Source organism: Ciconia boyciana, chromosome 1 (assembly GCF_034638445.1).
Source record: "Ciconia boyciana chromosome 1, ASM3463844v1, whole genome shotgun sequence".
NCBI lineage: Eukaryota > Metazoa > Chordata > Aves > Ciconiiformes > Ciconiidae > Ciconia > Ciconia boyciana.
In genome coordinates this window covers 18340966-18366524 of record NC_132934.1, presented here as the reverse complement: position 1 = coordinate 18366524, position 25559 = coordinate 18340966, and the positions used below count along the sequence as shown (strand labels likewise).

Sequence of the window (25559 nt, the reverse complement as noted above, 5' to 3'; positions counted from 1 at the left end):
TTACTTACAGCTATATTTTCTTTCCTTCACCACAGTTAATGTATTAAACAACAAAGTATTTCAGTTAGAGCCATTAATATGGCTCTAACCAAGCCATGGCGCAGTGTAATGACTTAAAGTAGAGAATCTCTATGTAATTAACATTGAGCATCACTATGTCCTTTACTTTCTCTAACAGCATGAAACAGAAGCATACAATGTATTTTGTTTCTTGCAGGAGTATACAGCTGAAGCATACACTTCCCTACACCCCTTAGTCCACTTAGACGACGCTACCAAGTCTTTTCAAAAACGTACACATGCTTGAAAATTCTAACCCTCTAGCTATTTCCCAGAAAATTCATTTTGCATCTTTAATTTACTCAAATGGCCCCCACCGTGACTTAAAATCCCTCTTGCGTGACAGAAGTTATGCAAGTACTGACTAAGTTGTTATGGAAAGGCTGAGGAGCAGAAAGATGAGGATAAACCAAAAGTAACAGACTAGTTGCCCCGCCCCAGCACAGGTGAAGTTGAAGAAAACATTTTCTAAAAGCTGCAGGCTGTTTCTCTTTTAATAGGTTATATGGCAGATTTGAGTGAAAACCTCCAGACAAAATATGTTCAAAGGCATGCACATTTGGGATACCAAAATTTAAATCTCATCTACTTTCAATGACAGAAAGAACATTTATTGCAAAGACTTCTTTTATTTTAAGCTAGGCTTAAAGTTGGGCTTCAATTATTCAGACATGATTGTCCAGCTGGAAAGAAACTTGTTTTGAAGTTTCCTTCTAATTAAGACCTATTTATTCTATCTGAAATCACTAACTTAATTTGAACTTAAAACATTTAAATTCCTTCTCAAGTAGTGACTTGACACCAATTAGTTGGCCAAAACTGTGGTGGAAAAAAGCAAAGCTGTGTCACACCAAAACCAAAACTGCTTTTATTCACAGAATTCTACTTAAAGATACGATTTACCTTACAAAGCACACACTAAATCCAGATCATTAGTAAAAACATGCTGCAACTGATTTAATTCTGAAGAACTCTGCTGTAAGGCAAAATATTTTTACGTAAATGTTAACCTGCTTTAAGCAGACTACTGATTTCAAACAAGGACAGGCACCATTGATTTAAAAGAATATGGCAACTTTTCCACCTGTGAGTAGAACTTCAGTAGATCATGTGAATCAAAACCGGATTATACTTCCTCAGTAACCTGCTTATAAAAGGCAAATTAGCACAAATAAGCAGTATGACTAATATTTACTACACTCATTCCCTATTTCACCTTTTGAATTTCTAAACTATTTACCTCATGTATCATTTTAATTATTTTTGCAGTTCACTCCCAGAGAACCTTGATGCTGGGAAATTAATTAATGGACACAATAGAAGAACTGTCAGCATTGTTTAAATACAATTTCAGCACTGGCCTCATTTACATGTAAACTTTTATTCTAAACAAAGGGACTGCTGAATTTTTTGTATGAAATTGTTAGTTCATTAAAAAGAGCACAATGATATCCTTTTCTGCAGATACTCATCGGTTATCACATTTTGCTGAAATACATAATCCATGCTCAAGATAACCACTAGAGCTTTTAGCCCCCATATTTCAAAGGTACTGAAATAGTTGTTATAATAGTTGTATAACTGTTTGATTAATTGGCTTTATCTTTATCATATTATTAGCTTTAATAAAAGTTATTAAATTATTCAAAACAGACCTAAAAGTAAAAAGTGTTGGCTTAACACTTCACAACTGAAAAAAATCATTTGAATAACTGTACAAATACATATCCATTTATACTGAAAGGCAAAACCAACATCTAAATAACAATATTAAAAACCAATAGTTGCTTATTCGAACTTCTCAGCAAATAACAAGAATATGCTAACTGACACACTGCCAACATGTAATTCAAAGACATCCTCTCATTAAACATGTTTTAGGCCACTTATGTCAATTCCAGATATGGAAGGTTACACGTGTGCCTTTTTGGACAAAAGCTGGTATTCTGATTGCAATGAACGCTTAAATGAAATATTACTGGTCATTTGAGTAAAGCATATTAAGTAATCCAATAAAGACATTACTGAATTCTCGTCCAGTGAACAGAAACTACAATCCTCAAATTCCCACATTCGTAAAATGAAGGGATGATTACATCAATGTAATATGTAAATGTTTTGTGAAGATTTCTTATTAGATTCTGAACATGAAATTACATTTATACCAACCTTGTGTGGTCTAAGAAAGACCTATTTTCTTCTTAATAATAACAACAACTAAATTTATGCAAACTATTCTAATGACTTTTTCTTTCTTTCAAGGAACACACCATAAGAACTGAGAATGAACAAATATGTCTATCACATTCAGTCACGTTTTCCAATAAGTGGTCTTGTTGACTAAGAAGATAAGTGGATTGGATAGTGGAAACAGAAATACCAAAAAAGGTATTTAGTAATAAGCATGAGCTATTGCCTTCCTTTCCTGTTTCTAAGCTAATCTTTCCAAGCTTAGTCACAACAGAGTCAAGTCATGACACAGAGTCAAGAACACCACCCAAGTTTCTAGCACAGCCATTATAAAAATACTCAAGATACCCTGTTAGCTTTTTTCATCACCTTCTCTCTTCATTAAACCACATTACATTCTACAAAGTAGCAACAAAATCCTTAATTTCTGATCACCAGTATTCCTCTGGAGACTAGGAAATAGTTGGAACCGGTATTTTCCTCCACTTGCTGGCCTGCAAAAAATCTTAACACTTATTCATGAAAATACTGCTTCCTTGCAGAGCAACACTATCTGAATCAGTCTCTACCTAGTGATAGCAATTCGACTGAATGTTCAATCTTGTCTCGTGATGATGATCTAATTGCACCAAGCTTTTTGTGACCATATGACTGCTTAACAACATTCCTTGGCCTGCATGCTTTACATTTCATTCAGCTTCTATTAAAACTAACATACTAATAATGCCACAGAAATTAAAGTAGGCAGCTGCTGAATGCAGCAGCATCTTCACTGATTAAAGAGAAGAAAAAGCACAACATCTGAAAACACTAGGCAGCTGCTTTTCAGCTACGTCCAGCACAAAGGCTCTACAGTTGTGATTCTGCAAAACTGCAGGTTTATAAAAGGGGTGATGTCAAAAGCAACTGAAAAGCCAACACCATTACACATTCCAAGTATCTGAAAATTGCTAGTCACTCAATATCACAGCTGGAAATGTTAATAATGCATGCATTTTAATTAAATTCATTAGATACTTGATAGCTATCACCAGGAGCTTGATCTTGTCTGGATGAATAAGATAAGCTGCTTCTTACCTAAACGGTTAATACAAAAGACTCACCAAGCTGATCAAAAAAACACTCTCCAGACCACTGCTATTCCCATCCACCAACTGGTTTGTACAGAAATAAAATAATAGTGATGAGAGGGTGCAGCTTTGCTGAACTCTGATCAGAATGAGAAACTACTAAATATAATTGACTGTATTAGCTTCAACAAAAACATTTCCTGTGAATTACACTATTGTTCTGAAGATGCAACATGTATCAATGGCTGCCATAGCCTGCTCAGTACTTAAGTATTTCTCAGGGCATTGAATCAAGGTAAGCTCTTTGATTCGAATCTTCTCAAAATGCTGAAAATCAAAACCTGGTGGACAGCAGAACAATCAAGTCAAAGTCTGCACTAATAATCAGTCTTTACACCAGACCACTGATTGAAGACAGCAGCATGAAACAAAAGACTTACATGGGAATGGCAACACCTGTAGAGTTGTCGCACTGCTTTATCAAGGTTCTCTGGAGGTTAACTCTGATGCTACTACTCTTATCTCTGCAAACTGAAAGATCTGGCTTGACCCTAAAGAGCCCTGAGCAATTACGACACATAATACTCTCATACTGTTCTCCAGCTCAGGTGTATCATACGCTAATGATCAATGCTTTCCTAAGTATACAGATTGCAACTGCTTTGTTGAGAAAAGCTTCTACAAGAATATCCTGCAACACTGTAAATGAAAAAAAAAGTGGCAGAAAGTGAGGCAAATTTTAAGGTATTACCACCTGCATACAACTTTATTAATTCCAATATCACCAATAATGCAGGGGTTTTTTTCTGGACAACCTTACTCCATCACAGATACAGCACAGCTGAGTAGCTTGAAAAGCCCTTGCCCTACAACAGCTTCTTCCATTCTGACAGCCTGAGGTGACCAGTACACCTTCATGTTTTTCACATTTGACATGACATCACCAGAGTTTAAAGTTTAAGCTATTCAAATCTCTCATTGCTAATAAACACGGCTTGCTTTTTTCTTTCCACCAGCTTCTGTGAGCATCTCTCCACTAATCCATGCTGACATTTAAAGGGTTGAGTCTTCAGTACCAGTATCTTGAGACACTTCCAACAGATGACAAAGCGAGCAAGAGTGCCCTAATCACTACCTCCACAGACTTAAGCAGCTCAAAGTGGGAGGACAGCTTTGATCCAAATAGAAGCTTTCTGGCTGAAGTTTTTGGCTGAACACAGAATATTCAGCTGAAATTCACAGTTAACATCTAGTATAGTACTTCTGCAAATTCCTTAATCAAGAACTATTGACCAAATAATTCAAAAGCACAATACTAGTCCTACTAAACAACCTGGGCACTGCATACTGCATTAGATTCCTAAACATCGCTCCAAATTTTCTGAAGCATTTTACAATTTATTTTACACAAGCCTTCAAAAGAGTGCCTACTGAGGTTATAAATTACTCTTACTGGATTTGTTTTTTACTATAATAAAAGAAAAAATTATACTTCCATATAATTTTCTTCAAATCTCTTTTATTAAGTTGTAACAAGCAACAATAAGACAATCATAAAAAATTCATGCTGCCAGACTTCAGGATGAATTTTATCAACAAAATGAATGTGAAAGGAAAAAATATTTAGCAAAATAACAATTCAGGCTCTAGAAAATTGCAACAGAAACCAAACAAAATATTATCTACCCAAGCTGTGAACTAAAATAATAGATTTATCTATTAATAGATGTATTATCAAAATGTAATTTTTTCCTCCATCTGTCCTTCAGCTTTATAATATTTTTTGAATTAATTAAACAGATTTTTACCACATGATTCTGCTTATAGCAATGAAGACTGAAGACTTTGAACTTTTAGGCTTTAAAATCTGGCTAGAATATACCCTGAAATGTTGGAAAGAAGGATGTCAAGCTGTGTGTTCAAACATAAATTTAGGTCAATGCCAATGTTTTAATATCTCAGATATCATTTAAGCTGCAAATATAGCTTCATTTGGTACCTAGCTACAAGATTTTTGACACAGCTTACTCATCCCCAGTTATTTTGTGTACAATGGTATTTCTTGATTCCCAAATACTCTAAATGAATATCAAAATGATAAAGGGTGTAGAAAAAGTAAATAAAAAATAAAACAGATTTACTGCAATTAGATCTTCTATACCTTACAAAAAAATGCATGCAGAGATTTTATGATGGCCAACACTGATCATCTAATACCATTTTGGAAAACTGTTTTCTGTACATGTTATTTTTCAGGGTAGTATTAAAAACTTACCGGTATAATAGCTTTGCTATCACGGAATAGTTCTGTGGAAAGATGAAGCTCATCATATACTGACAGAGTCTGTAGCTCATTCCAGTCAAAATGGAGGCAGTACAGCACTATTAGTTGAAAGAAATGTGCTCTAACCAACCGATATGCGTTGCAAAATGAGCTGCGAAACAAAGAAATCAGCTCACCTGAAGCTGTACTGAAGGTTTACACACTGAAGAGACACCCAGAGCCATGCAGAAACTGCTTGTCCAGGCGCAGGGATAGGAATAATGGTGGCAAACAATTAACTGATTCCAGAAGTTTTACAATTCTCAGGACTAGCGATGAGCTACTGAAGATGGATTCTGGACACCTTTCAAGAATCTGCATTTGCCACATAACTTCAGACAGCAAGGACTCTATCATGAACATTTCTAAGGCTATTTATTTTTCATGTTACCTCAATAAAGCGTGGCTAGTCTTAGAAGGCTGTGAAAAGCCTCTACATCCCTGGAGTCTTAAACTATAAACCAAATTAATACTAATTTCTGAAAAACGACAAGGTGCTGCTCCTATGGAAACAGGCGCGAAGTAAAGGTTGTCACGCACTCCTCATTGAGAGCCTACAGGGATCCAAACTGGAGAGTTCTGTATCCATAAAGGAAAAGAGACAAAGAAAATTTAAAAGAAAAAGAAAAAAAAAATCATAGCCCAGTTAGAATAAAAGAAACAAAGAATGCATGTGTAATGAAACGGGATTCAATACCACAGGGGAAGGGAATTTACAAGTCAGAAAACCGAAAACCTCCTTACCACATCCCTAATTTACATAGCAGGGATTCAGAGATGATATTATTAATCACACTTAAAACTTAAAAAAATAAAAATATACTGCAATCATACAAACAGTTAGTCTGCACTTAAATATTTAACTTCAAAAAGTGATACAGCATCATGCAACAAAATGTATTTCAAATTGTACCTTACGGAAATCTCAACCAGAGCAAAGTTTTTAATTATGAAAATGTTTTATTAAAAAGCAGGTGTTGGATTATTTCAAAATAAAACAACAGCACATCACCCCAAAAAGAACAATTTTTCCTGAAATATTAGAATGAAGTTAAAACATACCTAAGAGACAACTTTCCTCTATCTGCAACCTAAGCTTTAAAAAAGTATCATTAATGAAAGTTGTTTATACCTTTCAGAAAGGACAGATTGATTTGTTTTCCCACTAACACACTGCTTTTCTTCAGGTTTGATAAATTACTATGAACACAGAAAGAATCTAGTTGGAAAGAAGAAAAACCTGTTTATTAACAAACAGGAAGACTACTAGAACTTAAAGTCTCAATCATGAAAATGTTACTGTTAATTTTGTGGAAAGGTGTTTGAGCACAATGTATAATAATTTTTTTCAGCTACATGAGAATTTATTAAAGGATAATCAGAAGATACAGTTTTTGTTGAGCTGATTTGTATTTAATAATTTATACAAACCTTTCAAAAGATCTGTTCTCCATTTATGGAAAGAAAAGAAAATAGTAGACTATTGACATTGTCTGGAAATTTTCATCCATAACTTTTTGCAAAGGAGAAAACAAAAAATTCACAATATTTAAATGAAAAAGCAAGAAAGCACAGGCATTTCAACTGTTCTCCCTATTGCCCTATCTACTAGACCATGTTTCCCCTCCAAAATAAACTATTTATTTCTGCCTAGAATGCAAAAATCCTGCTGTATAGCTTTTAATATCTATTTAGCTTATTCAAGGTATTATTACTATTTCCTAAGTCACTACATAAAACTTGCATTTTCAATACTATTTATCGAGTTTCATAAAAGTTCCATTAGAAACAAATCAAGAGCAAATATAAGTTGGAGGCATCATTTCCGTTTATTACTTTTCATAATACCTTTTTCATTCAGAGGTATCAACACAATCTACGGAATTATTGCCATTGTTCTCAAAGACAGATAAAGGACAAAAAAAAAATCACAGCGTAGTGTCTAGTTATTGTCATCTATCAAAACCAATGGAATATATGTTAAAAGTTATATAATACAGTGTATAGTAATCATATGGATATTTATGATGATCCAATTTAAGACTATTGTGAAAGATTGTCAGTTTGATATATAAGTTTTCAGTTTGTGTGGGTTATATTCTTTTTCAAAAACAGACACCAGGAGGTCAGGATGATGCCTCCAGAGGGAAAGCGAGATCCTTTAAGAGCTTCCCTTCAGAGCAACTGAGGACACCTGGGAAGGAAAGTTCCAGCGACCACAGTGAAGACCAGAAGAAAAATTACAGCAGAGAACTGGGGCCCTGCACTAACCAGAGCCAGAAAGACTGATGAGAGGACCAAGAAGCGAACAGAGTTTGATGAAAGAAATCTTGTAGAGGCCAGAGAGGGCTCCAAGGAGCTTGCTAGGATTCAGAAAGTCATTAAGGGCACAGCTACTGCAGTGTTTTGGTTTGGATTGGAAGCATTCTTTTGAAATACATTCTCACATACGTTCATGTACTGAATCATAGCTTGCATGGTAGAGTTTCTCTCCACAGATCCACTCCTATTGCACTGCACTGTTTGCCAATGCAGACACTCAAAGTTAGAAATCAAACCTGGAAGCAAACCCACCCTACAAAGATGCATTGAATGGACGTAAAGTGCCTACAAACTCCTTTTACTTCTGCTCTCTCATAAATAAAAATAATTTTGTGACTAGTAAAGAAACTAATTATTCTAACTTCTACTTAATAAAAACCAGCCTTTAAACAATTCAAAAAGCCTTTTTAGAATGCTTTCAAGTGAAAGAGGAGGAGCTGTGTTAACCCATCTCCATGCTCAGGCCAACCTGAGGTTTTACTGAGTATCCAGGGTCCTGTCAGAGGTAGTACAGGCAGTTAAAAACTATCCTCTTGCACATGAAAGGCTTCCTGCAAAGTTTTTGTATCTTCTATTTCCATCATCACTTACAAGCATAACAGAAATAAATGAGAGTCAATTTGACATGTTTCCCCATATACTCACTCTCTCCCGGAAAAGACAATCAGACACAAAGTATTTTAGTTTCAAAAATGTTCAGCCAAACTAAACCACAGAAGTGTCTGCGATTTTATCTCAGCCATCTGCTTCGTTTATAAGCAAAGAATGTTCAATATACTGCAATAAATTTAAAGCCTTCAATCTGGCTCCTGTCACAAGAAAAATGAGAATGTTGCAGTGCAAAAGATGGGAAAAACAGTGAATTTCCATTAATTCCTGAAGTGGCCAACCACCTTTTGACTCCAGACTAAAACAGAATATCATGCCCAATTTTCTTTATTCTGATATTCAGAACTAGAAAAATAATACAGCCACAGATCCAATTAGCACTTAAAAAATGAAGATTTCTGAGAACTTGGTAAACATTTATCACATATTTCTTAGCACTCTGAAGTCAAATGGACACCACCATCTTCCCTCTAGAAAAGGAAAGCATAGCTAATTCATAATTATTAACACACGCTCTCTTTCATTATTCACTCTCTGTGAGAAAGCATGGACATGCACAATTGCTAGTCCAACCTCCAGCAGTAATGGTATTCATCAGTAATCTTCTTGTGAGCCTTTACAATGGCCCTACTACTTGACTTCAATCAGCTGTAAAGCTCCTTTATTCTGTTATCACATCAGTGTGAGGGAATGAATGCCAAGGATTGAATGCCCTCCTAAAGGAGCGCAGTCATGCTGCTAGAATAGCAATGAGCTTCATCTGACACTGCTCTACACATTCTTTCACACTCCCTCACTCTTGCAGAGGAATGCATGCATGACAAAAATAAATATCTGTTGAGTGCGAACGCTAAGAAACATATCTACAGAATAACATACTAAATAGAGCATATAACAGTTTAATAGAAAGAGTTGGAAGTTGATATAAAGGATGCAATTAATAGACTTAACTGGCAGCAGTTGTGTTCCATTTGTCAGAAGAAAGGGATGGGCGGAATAATTATTCTACTAGTGAGAAAGATATTCAGAATATCAGTACAGAATGTCTCATCTATTAATACTCAATTCTCCTTAAGCTCTTTTTATTTTTGCTGATGCAAGGACCTAAGAATAGACTTGTTCTAGCTCATTATAATAAAGAGAAGAAAACAAGAGATCCAGATCCAAAAATGGATGATTGTAAATATTTTAAGTAGAATCTTTTGATAGCTCAGTCTGTCTCCTGCCTGTACCGTTGACTGTTGTGCACATTGCTTTAGCCAAAACAAGGGATTTAGCCCGATATGAAATCTCTACTAGTATGCCCTCAGAATCTACACTACCGTGTCAACGAAGTTATCAAACAATTTGGGCAGGAAACTGAACTGTCATTCATAATTTAATATTGCTATTTAGGACTGACTCAGAGTTTTTTTGCTTTTATTTTTGTAATTGCAAATACATCATCAACACTCCACCATGAAAGTAAGCTGTGCTTTAGCAGGAAAAACAAACAAAAGTGTATCTTTCTAGCTCAAGTATACTGGGAGATTTTCAGTAATAAATATATTACAAAATGCTTTACAAAAATTTATATTTCAACAGCTAGTTATGATAAACTCCACTTTCTGAGCAGCTATACAACAGTGTTTTTCCTCTAGAAAGCTTATTTCCACTAAATATTTTTAAAAGATTTCAATCAAAACTTATTTTCATAATGATACTGAAAAATATACACAATCTTGCAAATAAAAGAAAGAGTGGCTGAAAGGAGGAAAGACATCAAAAAACTTGGCAAACAAAATGCAGCAACTACCCTAAGAAAATTCATTCTTTTTTAGGACATGCTCTTTTAAATCAACACTAGGCTGCAAGTCCATTCATTCTGTAAATCTTATAATTCATAATCTCAAAACCAATGTGTTTACGCTTCTGTTTCCTTATATTCACTAAAATATTCTGATTTTTCCCCCTCAGTTAAAATCTTTATATATATATATAAAAAAAATCTTCCTTGCATTTTAGATTATTTAAATTCCTGTGCTGTTCCATTAAGGATGAAGAGAAAGGATGGTGCTGTAAACTGTGAAAAGCCTTTGTGTTATTTGACCAGAAGCAGATTATTTCAACAGTGGACTACACTCTACAGTCCATTTTAGAGCAAACAGGAATACAGTAAAATCTCTCTGCTGTGAAGTATCTGTCAGCATCAACTCCTGCTTGGAGAACCTTTGTGCTCCTTCTCAGGAATAAGGCGTTGACATGGCAAGTGAATGGGGCTTCTGAACACTGTTTTGAGAACATGAACTGACATCTCAGCATACTGGAGATACATTAAAACTTAATGTCACTTAATGAGTGACTCAACTGATGATGTTTTCTTAAGGAGCTACGATGATCCAGTGATATGAACAGCAACTTTTCCAGTAGGAATGTTTTACATACTGTCTCCTGCACCTCTCAATCATGCTTGAGAAAGGATCAAAACTCAGGATGGACCTCTACAAAACACCTTCCCCAGTAAAAGTACATAGCTAAAATTGCACCTTTGGTGGTGCTAGACTTTAGCATATAGTATTTTGATGACACTCTTTCCCAATAATGTATGCAGAGAACTCTCAGTCAGGGAAGAGAAGGCATCAATAGAAATCAGTAAAGGGGCTTTTTTTTTTTTTTAGTATGGGTGAGCAACAAAAACTTACTGTAACTGTTATACTAATTATAGCCTAACAAATAGTTATTAGCACATGCAGGCAGTAAAACTGAACCACATCATATGTGGAAAGGGGCCAGAAATGATTGCTTCTAATGAGGCCAGACAGCCATCCCCTGCCTCCTCTCACAACAGTGCAATACAGAACTGCCCAGCTCCCTATGCCTTGCTTAAGCTTAATTATGTCTAATAAACAATAAAGCTAAATTAGAACAGGATCCTCCTCATAGCCATAGGCAGAAGGAAGGAAATGAATGGCAGCTGAGATACCACAAGTCCAAACCCCCCACTGACAGGAGAACAACAAAGCACTCGTAGCTCACACTTGGTTTCAGTAAATAACATTATTCAAAGGAACTAGGCTGCGCCAAAGGTAGATTGCAAGATGACACATGCTTGATGAGCTAAAGACCTCTCAAAGTTGTTAACAAGCTGTTTTTACACAACATTAATGAACTCCCAGGCATCAGTTTCAGGATTAAGCATGAGATTAAGATTGTAGTTAACGCCATGTGCTTTAGTAAAGATTTCTTCAGGAAATCTTTACTAAAGGAAAATTTCCTTTACTACAGGAAATTTCTTCCACGTGTGCTCATCTTCATACTTCCAAGAACTCTTTCTAAATACAAAGAGTTTTCTGAATCAGGATTTATTTGTATTCCTGAAACCAATGAAGCAGAATAAGAGCAAAATGGAAAAAAAAATAAATAAATTAATGCATTGGTGAGTAGAACATTTAATGAAGATCTAACTCCACAATGTCTACTTTTCTACTGATACCAGCAGAAATTTTGGAAATGACACTAGGAAAAACTATTTACAGGAACAAGTTGATTAATCTGAAAAAAGCCAAGGTGACAAAATACATAAAGTAGCTTAAATCATACAAATAAAAATTCAAACACATCTAAAAGAAAACAGATACCCATTACATTTTAATACTGAAATGAGTAATTTTTAAATTCCTCATTAAAAAGTCCTTTGCAGAGACTAAAGTTTACTACAATAAAAGCACCTGCAGCATTACTCTGACTTTGCATAATTTTCTGTTAATGACCTAGACTTAGCAATATGCCTAAAAACTAGTAATGCGGTATTTAGTTCTTACATAAAGGAACAAACTGGAAGAAAAACAAATGCAGAATGGTTTTAAATGACTCAAAAAAATGAAAGAATTTCCTTAGTTTCCCCTGATTTTACAATCGGTTCTTTAAGGGATCAAAGCATGTTAACACAACTGTTTTATTCAGAAACATTAAATCCAAGACAATTCATTTCTATTATACTTTGTTCTCCCCACTCCCTCCCTGCTTGCCTGCTGAAGGAATAACATTAGTTTTTGCTAATGCTGTTAAACAATATACATGTCTTGTCCATAGCGGAAAGCCATCATGTTTAAAATTAAAGAAATATTTCTTTCCAAATATATGTTCTCCTGGCTTGTAAACTCATATAGGACTGATATTAATGTTTAGTGAAGAATAAAATGCTTCCAAGATCTATCTTGCAAGACTGTGGAACTAAATAAGATATAAATAATGAAAAACTGAATTACTGGAAACATTGGAGGTCAAATCTGATATTTGCCTGAGACCAGGAAAAGGAAGCAGTAAAGACAGAAGCAGATGGACAAAAAGCAGGCCTTGCCTCTGTGAGTAAGACTAACACCTGAAGGAAACCACCTTGTACTTTGAGTAAGAGTTAATTCACACAAAAAGTTCTACCTATCACAATCCCATTAAAAATACAGTTTTAATGAATCATTGTTTATCTAATTAAAGGCTTTCTTGGCTTAACTGAAAAACAAAGACATAATTTGCCATAATACAAATCAGATTTTATGTAAAATATTTGTATCTATTTTTTTTCTTGACACTTCGCTTCGCTCATTTCTTCGTCAGCAAATCAAGCAACCTGCTGAACCAGACTGAATGAAGAGGCCAGCTCTCCTCATGTATTTGCAGACCAAAGGAGGAAGTTAACTTTCTCTACCGGGTTACATTGCCAAGTGCTGGAATAAAATGTACGTGGAAGGAAGAGGAGAAAAAAATACATTTGAAAAACAAAGGATGGCACATTTCAGAGAATTGTTTTTAAAGCAAACCAAGATTTACGTGGAAAATGCAGCTATACATATCCAGCAAGAATTATCTCAAACAATGCTATAGGTGCTGTTATTATTTTCTAGTTATTTCCAGGTGATTACAAAGTTTTCTAGAATTCTTACCAAACTCCCTCTCAAAAAAAACAAAAAAAAAATCTCAATTTTAGTCAGTAGGGAAAATAAACAACCTCACACCAAAATCGGAAATGAACATCTTATAATGAACCTCTGTTTTTAAATATGACTTAATCTGCAGGCTGAAAGATCATCACACAGGAAGATAATGTGGACTTTGTATGAATCACTGCTAATCACCTATCCTCAAAAAGAAAAGTATCTTTGATTGAAATGCTATATTAAAAAGTCTAGAAAATAGGTACCTTAGTTCTTTTTAAAGTATCAGCTATAAGTTTATGAACTATATTTCAATTATTGTTGATGAGCAACGGGCACGATGTTGTTTTTCCTTTTCATTTCTCACAGCTACATATCAGCTTACCAGTTAAATCTTTCTGAATATTCTCATTTCTAAATCCTTTTCCCTTTGACTGTCATCCATGCTTACTTTCTGCTGAGGAAAAGGCATAAAAGGCTTACAAGTTCAAATGGGTTTATGAAGAAGAATGTTGTAAGAAGGATTGCTTTGACAGTTTGATTAGATTAACACAATCCGTCAGTTTCAAAAATATACACTGCCCTTAGAAATACGGGTACTGCAACTTCCTTAGTGGATGCTACTGCATTTAAATTGAAAAGCACCAGTATCACATCTGTCCAATGCGTAATTCCAAGGAAAATGAACTGAAACACACTGAATAAGGATGATGGCATTTATAAACACACTCCTCTCACCAAAATAATAAATTAGCAAAAATGAAGCATAACTACCTGTATGCTTGTTTGTGAAGATGCATTTATATTTTAAAAATGTACATGGAATTTGTAACTAGTTTACATGTATGGAAAATAACATTACAATTTTTTGAATTGTTGAGCTAGACAGGAAAAAATTACTAAGTCACAAATTGAAATATTTAAAACATAGTTTGTAAATAAAGTATATTCTATGTTTTATAGCCACATGCTGTAAGTAAGACTATATAATGCTGTAGTTCTGTCTTCTATTAGAAATATCCAGAAAGTCCAAAATAAGAAACAACTGACCAAGCATGTCTAGCAATTGTTAACAGGTCTGATTCAAAGAACTGTAGAAAAGAAAATGATCTATTATAGTTTTGCCTTCTTGAATTTGTTGTTCTGGCAGTCATAACATTATCTAAACATTGCTTTATTCCTCCCCCCACTGAGTTTTACTAAATTTTATATTTTAAAAGATGATTCATACTCCATTCATGAATAAAATTAATGTGCAATCTGCTACAGCTACAGCACAAACCTCGCAGATTTATAACCGCCCTGTCATAACAAACCTCACCTTGGTATAAGGGAGATCAGAATATGAGGTTAGTAGCAGGACAGATGTCTCCTATTGCACTTAAGTTGGAATAAGGATAGGTCCTTATTTTCAACTCTGGAGCTTGTGAAGGACAGGTCCTCCTTGTTTTCAACTCTATTATCAACACAACATTCTATACTGTGACAAAACTTGAAAATTTTCTATACAAACACTACTTTTTGTATTAATGATAATAAACAAGGGACTAGGTTCTGATGTACAGTTGCACAAATACATCATGAATTTTATCTTGTATAATGATACTTGGTGATTCTATCATGATATGGCAATGACAGCAAAACTAGACACATTTGAACTTTTGTTAACCAAGCACAAACAGTCTGAAATGACTATAGAAAAACTGTGTGCAGCTTTTAAATCTTTTTGGCAGAGGTTGAAGATGCACTGAGTAACATTAGATACAGACTAAGAGGTATCTGATACACTGCAGAGATCTCCATATAATAACAAAATGCACTATTGGCTTTGAGATAGTGCCTACTTAATCCAGGACTATGTGAGAGGGACCAAACAGGGTTATCTGAAAGCTCATGTCTGCATTTACATTAGCAAGTAACTCAGGGCAATAGAAGATGATGAGAAGATCAGAGCAGTTCAGGCTGAGGCTTCTACAGCTACAGTAAACGCAGTTTGGATTTGCATCTTACTTCACACTCAATTTAGTCTTGGATTTTACTTCAGACTAGATTTAGCCTTGAGCCCTCAAATGCGATATTCCTACCATTCATGTGGTTCAGAGCTGTCCAGGTCATTGCCTTCAGACATGTATGTCCCCACTAGGCGACATTACGTGTTGGAGCCCCTTTGATACGTAGCTGCAAAAGAGGTTACCATTAAATTTCCTCAGAAAGGAATTAACACCAAAAACATCCCATGAACCAAACCAATAGGAGGCAAGTGAAGACAAAAGGGGAATTGGCTTCAGAACTGCACTACTATTCCAAACTAAAATGCAGACTTGCATTTGCTGCATGTATATGCAGACTTGCATCTAAATCTTGCTTCTCAAGAGAAGAATTTGGAAAAAAGTGCCTAATAAACACAGAATCCAAACAACCTAGAAAGTGTCAGCATATGAATATGGGAATTGAAGAATTCATGAGCTGCATATGCTAATTCATATAATCAAGGTCATTTCACATGACTGCAGGGATACTGCCTATAAGCACCTACAAGTACATAGCTGCAAAACTAGCAGCATGCCTATTAACACAAGATTGTTCAAAAAAGTTGGAAGTTCTCATTTCCATGTCTGTAAAAAAATATGTCTTTTAAACAACAGCTTAATGGTTCTAGAAAGAGAAAACATCTTCAATTTCAAGGGGGGGAAAAAAAAAGAAAGAAAAAGATGAAGGCTGCAATTAGAGGACTTGGAAACAAAGACAGAAAGGTTGGTGAATTGTCAGTGCTGATTAAGACAGTGGAGAAATAAAAGCTAGCCAGGGTGAAATTAAAGCATTGTGAACCCCTGCAACTGGAATGAAATCTCAGAAATCAACTAAATACAAGTGTACTTTACTGAAGTACAGTTGTGGGCTGAAGTATCCTTAGTGATTCAACCATTATTCAACCATTCAAAATAATAGTAGCTAAATTCAGCATATAGCACACTGTAAATGTTGGAGAAAAGGGTATTGTTCAACTTCACGAATTACCAGTTTTGGAGCGTTCAACCGGAGGCACTTAAAAAAAAAAGTAGTATGATTTTTCTTAACTCATTTCATAAGCTACCTTCAAATGAAGTTTCCAAAAGCATTTCTGGCACCCTCTGTCAGCAGACATGAATGACAAACTTGTGCCATTGGCAATACACAATTCAACTTCTATCTGATTGCATGAACTCTAAACTCAGTATTTCTCAAACATCACAGTTAATACAAACTGAAAAAGCTATATAAAGAACACTATTCTTTCTTACAATAAACTTTTTTAATAAATAGAAATAAAGCCCTATTTTTCCCTCTCTACTGTGGAAAAATACAGTTCCAGCATTTAACCAAAGTACCTCCAGTTTGAATTGAAATTTATCTTACTTCAATCACTACCACATTCATGGCTTTCAAAAACTGCAACAGCAGATGTGGAGTCACCATCTCTGAAAGATGTTTCCCACAGCAGCTATTTTCATTTTATTTGTAAACTCTTTCATTGTTTACAAAGTCATGACAGTATCACAGTACAGTAATGATGCTCAAGTTGTGATTCAGACATTATACTTAGCCTTGAGTGAGTGCTTTAGAGAGATTTATTTTGACTTTTAGCTTCACTGAAAGATATTACTACCCTACAGAACATTGTTGAAGACAACTGAGTTACCTGAAATGAATCTTACCCACTGACTCCCATGTACAAGTCTGTTAACTTCTTTATTAAACACACAGTGAAAATGGATTAGGGTGTAGCCAAAAACGTTGAATATAGAAATGGATGTTCTTTCATAGACATATCTTTTCAAATAGGTGAATAGACCAGACAAAATTTAAAAAAAATTAAAAGATAGTAGTATCAAATTAATTCATTAATTTTAAATGTGCAGGTATTAATAACTGATTTGTGTATTTGATCAGAATAACCACTACAACAACCTAATATTTCATAAATTGTACTTTCTAGTGCACATTCCGTACTCTGTTCAGAGATCTGAATAATCAGGACAACTTACTTTCTGAACCAGTGCCAAATTCAAGATTCCTATGCTGAAATTTTTTGTTGTTTTGAAATGAATCTTAACAGCTAAAGGTAGCAAAGACTTAGTGGAATAACGCTTACTAAAGACAGTCCAGAGAACAGCTGAAATCAAATTTAATTTGAAAACCACTGTCCATTAGAACCTCTTCATATTCACCTATATACTGCAGCGTATGTAGCATTATTTCAGTTTCACACTACAAAAATATTAATTCCAATTAAGCATAGAACAGCCAAAATTTAGCACAGATTTATATACACTTTGAAATAGTTGGGAGTTTTTTGATCAGTAATTCCTGAACTACTGCTGGGAGAAAAAACCTAAATTGGGATAACCACAAGCATACTTACAGAGAAAAGTGGCAAGAAAATGAAGGAACTGAATGATGGAAGATCTGAGTAATGTCAGAAGCAGCAAATTACATATTCTATCTGATTTAAAGAGATTCATATTATTCATATTAGACAAAAAGTTCAAAAAAAGAATAAGAATCGTGCTTTTTTAAATTCTGTGAGGGGAAAGTAGCATACAGATAGTCTGGAAAATGTCAGAGAAAAATATGTTAAGCAAAAAAGTCCTATGCAGGATCTACTACAAAAAGTTACAAAATAAGAGAACCAAGACCTTTCAGGAGGAAAAAGAAGAATTCTTGGTATCAGTAATTGTCATCAGCTATCTAGGGAGAACTGTCATACAGACGATTTGAAATGCACATCTTAACGAAGGGAGTCAGGTCAGGAAAAAAAAGTAGATATGCAAATCATCAGCATAAGCTGACAGTGAAGTTGTAGGAAAGCCTCAGATCACCCATGAATAGAATGGAGAAGGAAAAGTAAAAAAGGACCAAGAACCCCTGTGAGACTGGAAGAAAGGCCAGAATAGCTCTCAAAATAGACAGTCAAGGGCAATGCAAGTGGCAGAGCAACAACACAAGACTGTCATGTATTAGGAAAACAAGAAAGGCTAAAATATTAAGGAAGAAGTGATCACTAATAGGAGCTACAGCACTGGAGAGACAAAAGAAGATAAGGTCCTTAATATTTCATGTAGTTCTAATGATGTTGTGCATTCCAGAAACAAACAGTAATTATACTGATTTCATAATCCCCCTACAAGTATCTATGCTACTATAAAGAAGCTATTTTTACTGCGTTTTACTGGATTTGTTGAATACCAGTTTGTCCTTTCTTTCACCCCCCAGGTTGTGGTTGAATTTAGGTACTCTGTCTTACACAGTGGAAAAGAGTTAAAAATTATTTTGAAAGCTTAATATATTTTCTGTGCAGGCTGCTTAAGAGCTTTGTCACTAAAATAGTCTACTTCAAAGCAAATCAGGTTAATCTACACACTTCAACCTACTAATCTTCAGTGTAGTAGAATGTTCTGCAGTACACAGATGAATTTTGTCATGAATATGTACTAATTATTTTACACATGGTAGTGAGGCCGCCCTGTTTTGTGAAGTGGTATCAACTGTAGATTTCTGAATTTCAAGTGTATTTTATGGTAATTTATTTTGTTTCTTACCCGGATGGAGTTCTGCTATTCAGAAATTTATTATGCACAATAATATAAACCATCTATTCAGTATTATTTCCAATTTTGTTGTTCATTTACAGAAGTAACAAAAAGCTTGCATTTTTATTCAACTGTTCATCTTAGATCTACTATAAACACTTCTGATTTGATTTAAATTTTTTACTGTTCAAAGTTGAAAACATCACGCATTCTCACATTAAGGTAATCTATGTCAACATGTTAGCTATGGATGCTTTAATGAATTTGAAACAACGAACCAGAGAACCGTACAACATGTTAGGACTATTTTACATTTGTTCAGGCTTTAACAACAATAAGACATCAGAAACAAAAAGAAAAAAATCAAATGGTGGTCATGGTTTAGTTGTTAGTGTTCACTTCTACGAACACCAATAACCAGCATAACTAACAACAGGAGCTTGAGAAAAGAGAGCTAATTAGATTCCAGTTTTAAAATACTAAACTAAACAACTTGAACTTGCAGCATAGTCTCTTAAGACACAGAAGTGAAGCCCAGCGAGGAAGGGCTCTGTGGGAAGAAGGAGCAGCTCTGTCCTGCGTTGCAGGGGTGCCCTGCAAAGTTCCTTTTGTGCTCCAGCTCCTTCCCCTGGGAATTGTGAATTACACACTGACTCTGCATCCCTGCTCACAACCTACACAGGAGAGTCCCTGCATCTATGACACAAACACAAGCACGAACAGAATACAATCATATTGTTTCCGCTAACTCTCATGTTTAAAGAACATTAGGAGTATGAGAAGAAAACCAGTAAGCTCGAAGAAGTTTCAGAGAAGAATGCTTGTAGTGGAGTGTTTCCCTTGTTTCTTTCTTTTTTTCTTTTTTGTTTTTGTTTGTTTGTTTGTTTTTTTAAATAGTACCTAAAGGCAGAAAAGGTTAAATGTATACGCATAACTTACACTGAATCAATTTTAACTGAACACCCTGCAAAGATAATGGCAATTATTTTGCTATAATGCATAAAACTATGAATGCATATAATGCATATAATGCATTTTATGCTATAATGCATAAAACTTAGAACGGGGTTGAAAATTTTTTTCAACAGTGTTTAAGATCTAATAATAGGAATCTATTTTTAAAGTAAGGAAGGAAGCTTACTCTCCTACTCTCCTTACTCTAAATAAAATCCATGTGGTTGTAAAAACCATGTAGCTGACAGCACTCAGTAGCCTGGATCTGTGTTTCTTCATGCATCAAAGGTACTTTTTATCAACAGCGAACCAGTTTGTCATGAACAAATGCCCTGAAGACAAACTTAGTTATCTATTACTACAGCCGTCATTTGGCTTACAGAATTTTCATTGTGCATAACTAAAATTAAGAAGTCTCTTCAACTTTCACATACTAGTTTTAGACCACTGTATTGGCAGTTATAAAATGAAATTTAGTAACGGAAAATAAACAGTATATTACACAGACACAGGAACAATTTTGTTGAGATAAACCAAGAATAACTGAAATAAAAAAGGTTACAACATTTAACAATACTGTATGTAGAGAATGACCTACCTTTTGGAAGCACTGATATTACTTATTTTAAGCATCTGGTTTATGTGAATCTGTGTGACTCAGACTATGACAATAACAGAATTAAATTCCGATAGTGTCATATCTGGTAGTGATACTTTGGAAGGTGATCATTCAGAGGACTTAAGATAGGTCTAAGTAAACTGAGAGAACACCTACTCAATCAACAGGAACCATGGAGTACCATTTTCAGAGAACAGCCATACACTCAACAGCAGTTGAAACAACAGTCCTTTGACTAATCAAAGGAGATTCCTTTGATTCTCCTAATCAAATCTCCTAATCAAAAGGAGATTAAGATCTGACATATTTAACTAATCTAGCTTACTTTACTGGGTATCTGGGATAACAATAAAGCACATAAGTAAAGCAAAAGTGCACAAGGCTTTTTGAACAAGATTTTAAGTATTTCTTTCTTAAGCCAAGTATATTTGTCCCTTTATCCATGCCATTTTATTAACAAAATACCCAGAGCATAAAATCAGTTGATCTAGAAACTGTTGGCCTATTCACATAAGTAGCACTAACAAAGGAGTTTCCTCATTTAGGAACCATTAAATCTTCTTTTAAAGGAACAGGAAAATAAATTTGTAAGTAGAACCAAATGATGAGTTTAAGGAACACCTACAATAATTTATTTGCTATGTAATAGGAAGTCATTTAATGCCACATTGAACTCAATAAAACATCTTGTATTTGAGTGGTGCTTGACAATACTTCACCTCTACACAGGCATCCTTGCTCTGACAATTAGCTGTTGTGCCTATAGCGTGAGGCAGATGGGCTAAACGGTTTTGCTCACATCTCCACATGAAGAGGAGATATGGCTATGCAAAATCCCCCCCATGTAATGCAGACTTCCTATAGAGGGGAAAAAAAAAAAATCCATATACAAAGACAGCTTTACGAAAAACTTCATAACATGGAGTTCCACAGCTACTTTAGGACAACGTAAGCATAGGCTGCTGCTGAAAAGGTAGTTTCTTCTAGCTCACCGCCTTGCACGTACTTATGTGATTTCATTTATGCCAACATAAAGGGTTATGTAGTCATGTAAGGAGCCATATCATCAAATTAATCTAGGTGAAAACTCACCCAACAGAGAAAAGTTATACCATCTCAAAGCAACAGTGAAACCACAGTGAAGATGGACAGTTCGGCATGCCAGGAAACCTCTGACAGCTCACTTATCAGAAAGACATTCACCTTTACCATTCCAGATGATTCAGCTCATTGTGGGGCAGGAAAGCATGAGATCAGCGTAAGGAAAGTTGTAACAATGGACAATGGCATACGTGGAAGCAAAGGCAGAAATACGTGTTAGTAATTGCTTCATTTAGATATCTCAAGCAGCAAATGTGGACACATATCTTCCAATCGCTTGCAAGAAAATTCCTTTTTGAAAAGCGTGTGATAAATTCTCAGTTCCTGACTTCCCAATCTGCATAGGCATAACAAATGTGAAGCAGCTACTCTTAATACATTGTCCTGGTTTTGTCTGGGATAGAGTTAATTTTCTTCCTAGTAGCTGGTATAGTGCTGTGTTTTGGATTTAGGATGAGAATAAAGTTGATAACACACTGATGTATTAGTTGTTGCTAAGTCATGCTTACACTAGTCAAGGACTTTTCGGCTTCCCATGCTCTGCCACGTGCATAAGAAGCTGGGAGGGGGCACAGCCAAAATAGGTGATCCAAACTGGCCAAAGGGCTATTCCATACCGTACGGTGTCATGCTCAGTATAGAAACGGGGGGAGTTGGCTGGGGGGTAGCGATCGCTGCTCCGGGATGGTTTGGGCATCGGTTAGTGGGTCGTGAGCAACTGCACTGCGCATCACTTGCTTTGTATACTCTTTTATCATTATTTTTATTATTACTATTTTCTCTTCCTCTGCTGGCCTATTAAACTGTCTTTATCTCAACCCACAGGTTTTACTTTTCCCCCTCCCCCCCCCCAATTGTCTCCCCCATCCCACCAGGGTTGGGGGTGGGCAGAGCAAGCAGCTGTGTGGTGCTTAGTTGCCAATTGGGGTTAAACCATGACATACATACTCGTTTAAATTATGTCTAATATAAGTCACAGAATCATTTAATTTGGAAAGCACCTCCTGAGGTCATCCAAGATCATCCAGTCTAATCACCCTGCTAAAGCAGGGTCACCTAAACTGGGTTGTCTAGGACCATGTCCATCTGGCTTCTGAGTATCTCCAAGGATGGACACCCCATAAATTAGGCAACCTATGCCAGTGTTTGATGACCTTCACAGGACAAAAGTGTTTTCTTGTGTTCAGATAGAATTCCATGTGTTTCAATTTGTGCCCATTACCTCTTGTCCTGTCACTGGGCACCGCTGAGAACTTTTACAAATATAAACATAATTCAGAGACTAAGGGAATACAAGGGGACTAGAGACAGTAATTTTAAAACTACCTTTGAAATCACAGAAAAGTGTTATGAAAGTCTGATGTGTACAGAATCTAAGAATCTAAAAGATGCACAAAATTAAAGAGCATAAGGATGTGAGAAAGGCAATTTTCCTTTCTCTATTCTCGTACAGCAACATGATTCTCTTTCAGACTTTGGTCTTCAAGAACAATATTAATTTTAATAAAGCCTTCCTCTAGAAACACTGACTACTTCCAAGTAGCTAAGAAGGAAAACAAACTATTTTCTAGACTGTATCTAACATTCTATTATCATCCTATAGAGTCATGCATCAAGATCCTGATCAATAAAGCACTTCAGAGTACATGCTTAATTAACTTAATTCATGAGCTGTTCAATTCAAGTCAATGAGATTCTCTTATGTTTAACTTAAAGAATGTGAGTAAAATACTTTATCTCATCTTCTCTGCATTCACAATCAACTTTCATTTAGCCACAGAAAAATTACCATCTATTTCAGTAGTACTGGAAGCTGCCTTAAGAACTTGAACCTAGAAAAACCTACAGGCTTCCCTACGCATATCACTGAGTTTGGATTTTGTATGGTTTTTGCATGTCTAAATACCTTCCTCATAAAATAGCATGGCTACACATCTTTTTCCTTCTTTTATTTTCCACATTGAATCCTCCTTGATGTCAATGAAAGCTACCAAAGAAAAACGGACAAAACTTGGCAATATGCAAACATATTTGCAATCCACACTTACTTACATTAAAAACAGTTGATCTAGTGGCCAGGAGTTTCACATGATAAAAGTGCCCTTTTGCATATTATGAAAGGAATTTTAACTCACTTTTTGCAGAAACTCAGAGAGCTTCCATTTTGAGATTAAGATTTCTAAATTTAAGTGTCTACAAGCATGCTGTGTACTTAAGCCACACAGGTAATGCAGATGTAGTCAGCATGTTCAATGGAGCCTAAAAAGGGATTCAGCTGACCAGCCACTCTAAGCCATAACTCATCTCTCTCTAGGCTCCTCTGAGTTTATTCACTAAGCCTCCATCAGCTATCATGGAAGCTTAGATACCTGACACAGCAATACACACACACAAACTTACAGTAAGACACGTATATTTTTGCATTTATATCTCAAAGTGAACCTCACCTCTGCTGTTCACAGTAAGCCCACAAGTAGGAAGGCCAGAGACTAGGAACCTCAGAGTTCCAGATCCAACAGACCTCTAAACCCAGAAATTCCCATGTACTGGCGAGTAATATGCAAACCCATTCAAAGGCACGCATTTGTGCTAGATGATAACTTCAATTTTTATGGGGAGTCATATTTAAGCATCTCATACAGGCAGCTACTGTCCATTTTATAATTGCTAGTGTAAGTGCATATTTCTCAGAGTTCAGGTGAACACCACTATACAGGCATTTACTCCCAAGAAGTAACCTGATACACATCTCTCATGGTCCCCAGCCTGCTGTGCTGTACCACAGAATTCGAGCAGAGATACAGAAAGTGCCAAGATTGATTCTTCCTGCAAGGCCAAGACAGAATGTGAAAATAAAGACAGGGCTAAGCAGACGAGATGTATTAAGTGATATGGCTAAGATCCCAATTAGGAGATGTAAAAGGCTGGCACTGGTATAAAGCTGATTTTATTTGATGAAGGAAGGAAGTTAACTTTTTTTAAAAAAAAAGTCCTTGTCAAGGCAAAACATACAAGACAGGATGTGCAAAGGTGAGGGGATATAACTCCAGATCACAGCTTGGGATCTGAATGTGGATACTGCTCTGTGCAAGACTGGGCACAGCTCAAAATCAGGACCCTCTTACTCTGCTTTTACTGGGAATTAGGGAACCCTGTCTCTCAGTAAGAAACTGCAAAATAAATAGGAACCTGGATGATCAATAAAAGAGTACCAATCGTATACAGACATCATTATAATTCTACAAAGAGCATTTGGCTTTTTTCTTTTCTAGGAGAAAACCTGAGAGCTTATATAAATGTGAATAAGTGTATTTTAAGATCACATTGAAAACCTGAATTATTGTTTAGGAAACTTGGTTTTTCTCCATTGTGCACATAATCCTTATGCACATTAAAGACTGTACATAAAGTTATATATACAGTTCAAGATAAAGCAGTCCAGTTCTTTTTTTGACGAACATTCTTACCTTCTTTTCTTTGAGTTTTCTGTTATTTCAGATTGCAGTTAGCACAAGATAAACAATAAGAGGTCACTGACTTCAGTGCTATACCACTGAAATATAATTGCCTGCCACAATAAAGTCCTAATGAGCACAATTCTTGTCAATGGGAGGTTGCCTTGGCAACAACGTTATCCCAGAAGATAACTATCCATGTGGTAGAAAGTGATGACAGTCAGTTGCCTGACAAAGATTTGAAAAGTGTAAAAACTTTTCAATTGCTCAAGTTGAAGGGAAGCTTTATGTATCAGGAGTCTACTGACATAAGGGAAAATACTGACTTGCTGAACACAAAAGGATGTAGAAACATCCAAAGAAATGCAGAGTTAGA

The 25559-nt window shown here is 35.6% G+C and overlaps 1 protein-coding gene across 3 annotated transcripts in view; it reads right to left on the bottom strand.

The window, feature by feature from the left end:
• The window catches only part of TBC1D22A (TBC1 domain family member 22A), a 185674-nt gene that overhangs the window by 47310 nt on the left and 112805 nt on the right, over window positions 1-25559 (bottom strand). The window contains exon 12 of one of the 3 annotated variants that reach the window (XM_072860218.1): window positions 5006-6222. The exons of 1 other annotated variant lie outside the window; for it this stretch is intronic. In XM_072860218.1, the coding sequence (XP_072716319.1) occupies window positions 6187-6222 (36 nt within the window). In that variant the 3' untranslated portion in view covers window positions 5006-6186. Of the gene's footprint in view, window positions 1-5005; window positions 6223-15582; window positions 15663-25559 lie in introns of those variants that run through there. One more of the 3 variants, XM_072860209.1, reaches the window with a different exon arrangement.